General features: G+C 52.4%; 1 protein-coding gene across 1 annotated transcript; it reads right to left on the reverse strand.

The window, feature by feature from the left end:
• Positions 1-1,339: 1,339 nt before the first annotated feature.
• Positions 1,340-5,700, reverse strand: LOC119095159 (luc7-like protein 3). Its single transcript, XM_037218039.1, has 7 exons — positions 5,599-5,700; positions 4,721-4,891; positions 3,928-4,116; positions 3,108-3,203; positions 2,440-2,601; positions 1,869-1,906; positions 1,340-1,343 (listed from the first exon to the last, which is right to left on the reverse strand). Exons 1-7 carry the CDS (start codon positions 5,698-5,700, stop codon positions 1,340-1,342), a joined length of 762 nt encoding a protein of 253 aa, XP_037073934.1.
• Between the last annotated feature and the right edge of the window lie 1,596 nt (positions 5,701-7,296).

Genomic DNA, 7,296 nt, shown 5'->3' on the forward strand with positions numbered 1-7,296 from the left:
ATAAAAAAGCATGCAAATTCGTGCATGCATTCAAAATAACATCAAATACAAAATCAATCAAGTCAAAAATCAGTCAAAATCATGCATGCAAATGGAATCCACGCAAGATCATGAACCTGACCTAACATGAGGAATTATGATAGAAGATATGTTGAGATTTTAATGCAGTCGGCCTGTTTATAAGCTTACAAGGTGCTTTCACTAAATTATGCTGTTTCTTCTGCCTGAGAGACAGCCGAGATGTGCAGTGACCAGCAGGGAGAGCACTTTCACCAAGACAATGCAGTGATGGAAGAGATCGTGGCAAAATGGGCACAAGTCAGGTGGCACACTACTGCTGGAGTCCGGTGTCTGGTACCGGAAGGCGCACAGGGACTCACGCTGAAGCTGCGTAAAGGTGTATTCTAAGCTTCTATGTGTGTATGGAATATACGACGGGTGTGAAATACTTGAGGTTCTGATATAAGCTGCCACGATTACAGGGTTTTATTGCGGTACATATCGGAAATTCTAGACGGACCAAGGTTCGATGTACACGTGGGTAAGCACTCTTCGTATCATCAAAAATGAATTCAAATCACCAATTTCAGAAAATTTGGATCTACTGGATCGAATTCGAGCCAGGTTAGTAATGAGCGTCATTTGTTTCCCATCGAGGACTACTCCCATTTCCGAACGACAAAAACAAGATAAATTATATTGCACAGCGTAACTAGATGATAAAAATTCCCAAGCCCTCGTCGCTGGAAGCGATTTCCCCACAGCACAAGTCTCCCAACCCGTGGCTCGAAAGGCAGGTCGCAATGCGCCGCCACGACCAGCAGGCCGGGCCGCCTCACCTGCGCGTGCGGGAGCGGCGCGAGGAGCGGTGGCTCCGCTCGCGGCTCCGGCGCCGCTCCCTGTCGCGGCTCCTGCGCCGCTCCCGGTCGCGGCTCCGCTGCCGGTCCCGGCTCCGGCTCCTGCCGGCCCGCACAGACACCCCCGTCTCGCGTACCAGCTCAATCCGCATCATCACGCTCAAGTCACGTCAAAATTCCCGCGTTTCGCGGTCGAATCGAGGGCGGGTCTCGCACGTGACCCGTTCCAAAATTGACTCACATAACATAGCGAAGCGAAAATAATCGCAAAAGTTAAAAACCTTGGGCCCGATACACGACACCAGAAAACCGATCAGTGAATAATGAACAGTGCCGGCAGTGCCCGACCATGCGCGGCAAACGTCCAATAGCCCCATTTAGCCATCCACGCACTCAATTGTTGACGGGACTTCCGGCAAACATTTTTCGCACCCGCACGTGCACAGCCCCGACAAAACATGACTTCTATGAGCCCGAACGTCTCACCTGTGCCTGAGACGATCTTTGTCGCGGTCTCTGTCACGATCCCGATCGCGCGTGCGATCCACGTCCCGGCTTCGGTCCCTGGTGCTGTCTCTCTCCCGCTCCTTGTCCCGTCCGCGGTCTCGGTCTCTGTCTTTATCCCGGCTCCTGTCCCTTTTACGGTCTCTGTCCCGATCCCTTCTCCGGTCTCTGTCCCGCTCCTTTTCCCGTTCCCTGTCCCGATCCTTATCCCTGCTCTTGCCTCGGTCCCTATCCCGATCCTTATCCCGGCTTTTACCCCTGTCCCTTTCTTTGTCTGGGCTTTTGCCTCGCTCCCTATCTTTATCTCTACTATCCCCTCTGTTCCTATCCTTGTCCCGACTTTTTCCCCGGTCCTTATCCTTATCCCGGCTCTTCCCCCTGTCCCGGTCTCTGTCCTTGTCCCCGCTCTTGCCGCGGTCCCGGTCGCGGTGGCCGTTGCGCGAACCGTCTCGCCTCCGGCGCTCCTCCTCCTCGCGGCGCCGGCGCTCCTCGCGCTCCTGCTCGCGCCTCGCCTCGCGGTCGTGCTTCTCCTTTTCGCGAGACACCTGGCAGCGCGCCGACAAACTCAGGTGACGGCACGGGTCCAAACCAGACGGCGCGTGGGAGGACATGACGCGGAAGAGCTAGCACAGAAGAGACCACCGCAGTACAGTGAGCAAGGAAAGGGGGAAAGAAACGACAAGACAACTGAGCTATGCTTCCGTAATAACCTGGATGGACCATCGCACAACGTTCCATACAGCTGACCAGCTAACGCCCACACATAGCAAAGATGCGTTCAAGTTGGCACGCCAACAGGCAAGCATCTCTGGCTAACCAGGCGATGATTACAAGTGCTCCCCGGTCTCACGCAGTGTTTGGCGGGGCGGGGCGGGGGTAGGGGAGGATGAGAGCGTCGTTTACTAAATGAGCAACGCACGAAACCCCAGACGACCTTCCGTCACGCCCCCCCCCCCCCCCCCCCCCCTGCCCCCTCCCGTGACAGCCCTCTAGGCGTACAAGCCTACGCCGCCGCGGATTTCGCCCCGCCGACAGGAGAACGCCTCCGCAGCTGGCGGCGGGCCCCGGCCAAACCCACCCGCATCTCGTCGATGGCGTCGCGCAGCTGGGCGTAGCCCATGTGCATCTTGCCGGTGAGGTGGTCGTCGATGCGCTGCTGGGCGTCGCCGACGATGAGGAAGGAGCCGCATATCTCGCACACCTGCATCTGCTTCTCCTGCGAGGCAGCCATCTCGGCCGCCTGGAGACAACCGGGAGGACGGGGTCAGCGCGGAGCGCGTGGCTGGCGCGCCGCGGCGGCTCGTCTACGGCGGCAGCGCGGGGTTCAGCGCGAGGGCCGCGGCAAACATGACGGGGCGCGCTGCCGGCGCCTGCGGCGCTTCGCTCGACGCCTTCACGACAGCCACGTGCTGACTGGATGGCCGGCGCCTGCGGCGCTGCGCTCGATGCCTTCACGACAGCCAGTCAGTACAACCCACTGCACATACCACGCTGGCACATGGAGGGAACAGCACTGATCGACAGACCAACTAGCCACCATCTAGCGGTACCGCGGTGTCTGTCGTCTTGCCCGACGCCTTCCCTCGCTCGCAACCATAGCCGGCAGCAGCGGCCCAGCCCCAACAGTGAGCCGCACATCCGCTGGCGCCGGCGCGGCGCAGGGTCACGCCGCGGCGCAGGGTTACGCCGCGGCGCCGGCCGCCCGGCGGTCGGACGGCGGCGGGGTGGGGCGGGCTGGCGGCGCACCTGGTGCCAGACCGAGCCCTCGTTGGCTCGGCGCAGCTGGTCCCGCTCGTCCTTGAGCTTGTCGGTGAGCTTCATGATGCCCTGCGCCTCCTCCACCTGAAATGCGCCGGAGCATGGCCGTATAGAGTGCAGGGCAAGGCTCAACTCAATGGGATTCCTTTGAATGGCGCGCGCGGGGACTCTCGGTCTGGGGCCCATGTTGTTGCATTGATCAAGAGCGCACCAGTTGAGTCACGTGGTTCGGATTCAAGACAGGGTGGCAGTGGCCAAGTGGCTACCATCTTCCACGTACACGTGGGGATCACGGGTTCGAATCCCACTTACACCATAACCACAGCACTCATATGGGCAATGCAGTCACTGGCGATCCATAAAAGGACGTGGGACGAGGTATTTCGCGTTCCTTTTCACAATCATAAAATTCAAGTTTATGAATATTTATCAACTGTCGTTTTTTAACAGAAATGGTGGCCGGCACCAGGCCGAGACTTCCGGGCGAGACCCCAGCTGCCCTGCTGTGACCACACAACGACGTTGCATAACAGGTCTGACATCTTTCATCTCCACCGCGGGGGCAGCTTAGCACGTGCTTCTGTCGAAAACCTGTCCATGCAAGCAACAAAACTAAGTTAATATTCGTAAAATCGACAGCTGCTGGCGAGATGTGGTTACAGCGGTACGAGATGAAACTCGTAACGCGTGATGTGGTCCCCTACTACAGCACCGGCAGTAGATTCAAACACGAAGCGATTGGTAGTCTTACACCACGGAGTACTGAGTGTAGGCTGGACCCCAGCAGCCTGCTGCGCCAGTCACGCACCTGTCCCTTGCAGCCGAGCTCCTCCACTTCGGAGACGAGTTTGTTGATCTTGTCGGTGAGCATGCCGATTTTGTCCTCATGACGCGTGAACTGCGGAGGTACCAGCGATGACAACTTGTGGTCGTTGGGTTGCAGTTCCAGACGCTGTCGCTGCTTCTTGATTTTCTTCTCCACTTCATTCAGCATCGACTGTACAGAAGTCGTTTAGTTAGAAACTACTGGGTCTGGAAACTAGGCAATGTTTTGTGGCTTGCCATGGTTTCGACTCATTAAATGACCTGTATTACCATGCAAGGAACTGGTCAAAGCATGAAAGTAAGGTTTCAAACATGATGATTTGGTTGATTTGGATGATTAGTTTTGGGGCGCATCGACTGCTGTGGGTCTTGCAGCGCCTCAAGCGTCATCAGCATTACTCCTCCAACTGATTGCTTTTAACTGATGCTCTATTTCAGATCTTACCAATGACCACCGTAATTTATATCTAAAGTTATGCATGCCATTGTTTAATGTACAAAGGTTTGTTGGTTCCTAACATTTTGTCTTTTTTAAACAAGATGCAACAAGGTGAGAAACATCCAGAGCCCTTTATGGAACGACCACGAACGCGACGGCCCGGCCGCATCAGCGCCCAATGACACAACCAGGATTCGAAAGCACACCTTACTGAGCTTAACAGAAGTGGCAAACCAAGGAACACCACAGCTCTGCTCTGTGGGTGAGACAAGAGGGTGAGGAGTCACACCACCAGTCCCCAAACACCCTTCCCTCCTGCACCATTCCTAAACCTGACCTGACAGAAGCGGATGAATTCATCCTCGTAGGCCTGCCGTTTGAAGCTGGGGAGCTTGTCAAACTCCACCTTCACATCGTCATCGTGAATGCCACCGCATGAACCCAGGTCAGCCTTTGTGTTGGTGAACAGCTCATGTGGACAGATCTTGGCCAGGAACAGATGACACATCTGTTGACAGCATGCTGGTTAGAGGGGAGTGTTCACATTTGAGGAATGTTGAACTTATGTTTTAGGAGGCATCACAACACATCATTCAGTTACATTCATATCAATGCACATAGAGGTATGTGTTCTGGCACAGCAAATACCACTGCTTTTGGGCAAAATGCATTCATCACCAGCACACAAAATATCTTCAGCAAATTAAGTTATGGGCCTATCAATGACCTTAACAATAACAAATGAACAATAAAGTAAGGCAGGCATACTAAATGCCACTCTCACACACATGACAATTTCTATGCTTTGAAGATCCCAATTGCCTTCAACACACCACACTGCTCTCAAGGCCTGTGTATCAGTCCACCACTAAGCTATAGCATCCACACACAGGTGCAATGCAGTTTGAACTGCCAGTTTGCCCATGATTATCTCGGACATACACCCGTAAGCATGGGTAAATGTATCACAATGAGTTCTCTTTCAAACTTAAAAGAATGCTTTGCAGACCTCAAACCCACTGAAGTCATGAGCAGCATTACCTCTGGAGAATCCCATATCTACAGATCTAAAACCCATTGAAGTCATGAGCAGCATTATCTCTGGAGAATCCCAGGTCTGCAAATCTCAAACTCACTGAAGTCATGAGCAGCATTATCTCTGGAGAATCCCAGGTCTGCAAATCTCAAACCCACTGAAGTAATGAGCAGCATTACCTCTGGTGAGTCCCATGTTAGCTTCTTTTCCTGTTCATTGGGCATCAGGTTCCTGCTTCGTCCCATCAGCTCATTGAGCAGCTTTGCCGCATAGTCTGTCATCTTGGGGCAGAGATCTTGCAGTAATAGACCAGGTTACTAGCAATTGATGGATAATCTGCAAAATAACACAACTTTGTTAAACCTGCTCATTGGCGCAACATTCAATAAGCTTGTTGAAATCCATCTGTAGCAGGTTTTAATCAGTTTGAATTTCATTGTCTGGAACATATTTATAATATCTTTGTCCATTTAAAAATAATGTTGAGGCAATTGCCAATGATATTATCAATTAAAACACATTAACCAAGAAATAAGCCCTGTGGGACTCCTCCAAAGATGTCATACCAGAAGGACTTGAGTTTTTCATACTATTATTTGCATCATCCTGAACTAGCCTATAACAACTGCAGAAATGCCAATGAGATGTTGGGGCTGACAGAACCCTGCCCCGAACACATACACACATAATGCTCTAGTCAGGTGAGGTTGCAAATAAGGCTGATGCCTCAAAAATGCTGGAACAGCATGATCAGATAATAACAGGTTCTTGGCCAGCATATGTCTTACATTTTGTGGGGGGCAGGGTTGAAAACATCCAACATGCACAACATGCCTCATGGACCACCAGATTACACATCCTGCACACCTGCGATGAGGAAAGTGCACCATTCACAGAGAACAAGCTAAAAATAGAATGACACACAAATAGAATGGGAGTAGGAATCTGACCAGCACCAGACCATTTATATGAACCAATGGTTGAAATGACTTAAATTGTTGGACTGTTGTTAGTAGACATGCGGAAACGTACCACCGTTTACCACCACATAGAAGCCGCGCCGCCGACCTGCTACCACATGACTGCCACACCAAGACCTGCACAACAGTGGTGAACGCTGTTGTAGTGGTGTAAAAGGGACACAAAATTGAACGGCCCTCCTACCCTCCACAGACGTCCCAAAAATTTGGCTTGCCCACGACCTACCACACAAATCACGCGGCCCTGCGAGCGGGAATATGTTGAAATATTGTGTTTGTTAAACATGAGGACCTTAAAATACATTACGGTCGTGGTGCAAACAGTATAAACTACTACTGCCGTGGTTCAAACAGTATAAACTACAATCTGCCAATGAGGGCGTAGGAATGTTTCAAAAAGTGAGGTGTCAGGCTCAGGGCATACTGAATGAACTTTCTCTGGTGAGCAAGCCCGGTGGTCGGAAAGGGAGGGCGCAGAGACGGAGGACATTTTCCGCTCATTATCCACGTAACGCATTTTGCAAATGATTAAACGCCGCGCGGTTGCTGTTGTTGCAATTTAACAACTATAAGTATCCTGCTTCTTAAGATCATTCGTTCATTTCAACATTGATTTTCCTTGGGAGGCGATCTTGAATTCTACGAGAGGGTAGGCATTGTGCGCCATTGAGGAGTGGGCCCAGCCAGCATGTCCAACTGAGACCCATGTGGGTCAAAGATGGATAGCCACATGAGAGCCATCTGGGCTGCTCACTCTAGCCCATGTGGGCACATCATGGGCGACTAACTGGGTCCCACATGGGCAGTCCGCCTGGGGCCAAATTGGAACCAACATGGGGTTCACTTGAGCAGCCCAGTTGGTACTGACGTGGGCATGTCCAAATGGGTCCGATTCCA

The sequence above is a fragment of the Pollicipes pollicipes genome, unplaced genomic scaffold (genome assembly GCF_011947565.3).
Source record: "Pollicipes pollicipes isolate AB1234 unplaced genomic scaffold, Ppol_2.1 Scaffold_4219;HRSCAF=4965_pilon_pilon_pilon, whole genome shotgun sequence".
Lineage (NCBI taxonomy): Eukaryota > Metazoa > Arthropoda > Thecostraca > Pollicipedomorpha > Pollicipedidae > Pollicipes > Pollicipes pollicipes.

What these genes read in the sequence shown, in the direction of transcription:
- LOC119095159 (XM_037218039.1), bottom strand. Translation starts at nt 5,700, where the DNA reads ATGACAGACTATGCGGCAAAGCTGCTCAATGAGCTGATGGGACGAAGC. An exon ending in AATTCATCCGCTTCTGTCAG is followed by an intron (nt 4,117 to 4,720) that starts GTCAGGTTTAGG and finishes ACTTCTGTACAG; the next exon opens with TCGATGCTGAATGAAGTGGA. An exon ending in ACGCCATCGACGAGATGCGG is followed by an intron (nt 1,907 to 2,439) that starts GTGGGTTTGGCC and finishes GCGCGCTGCCAG; the next exon opens with GTGTCTCGCGAAAAGGAGAA.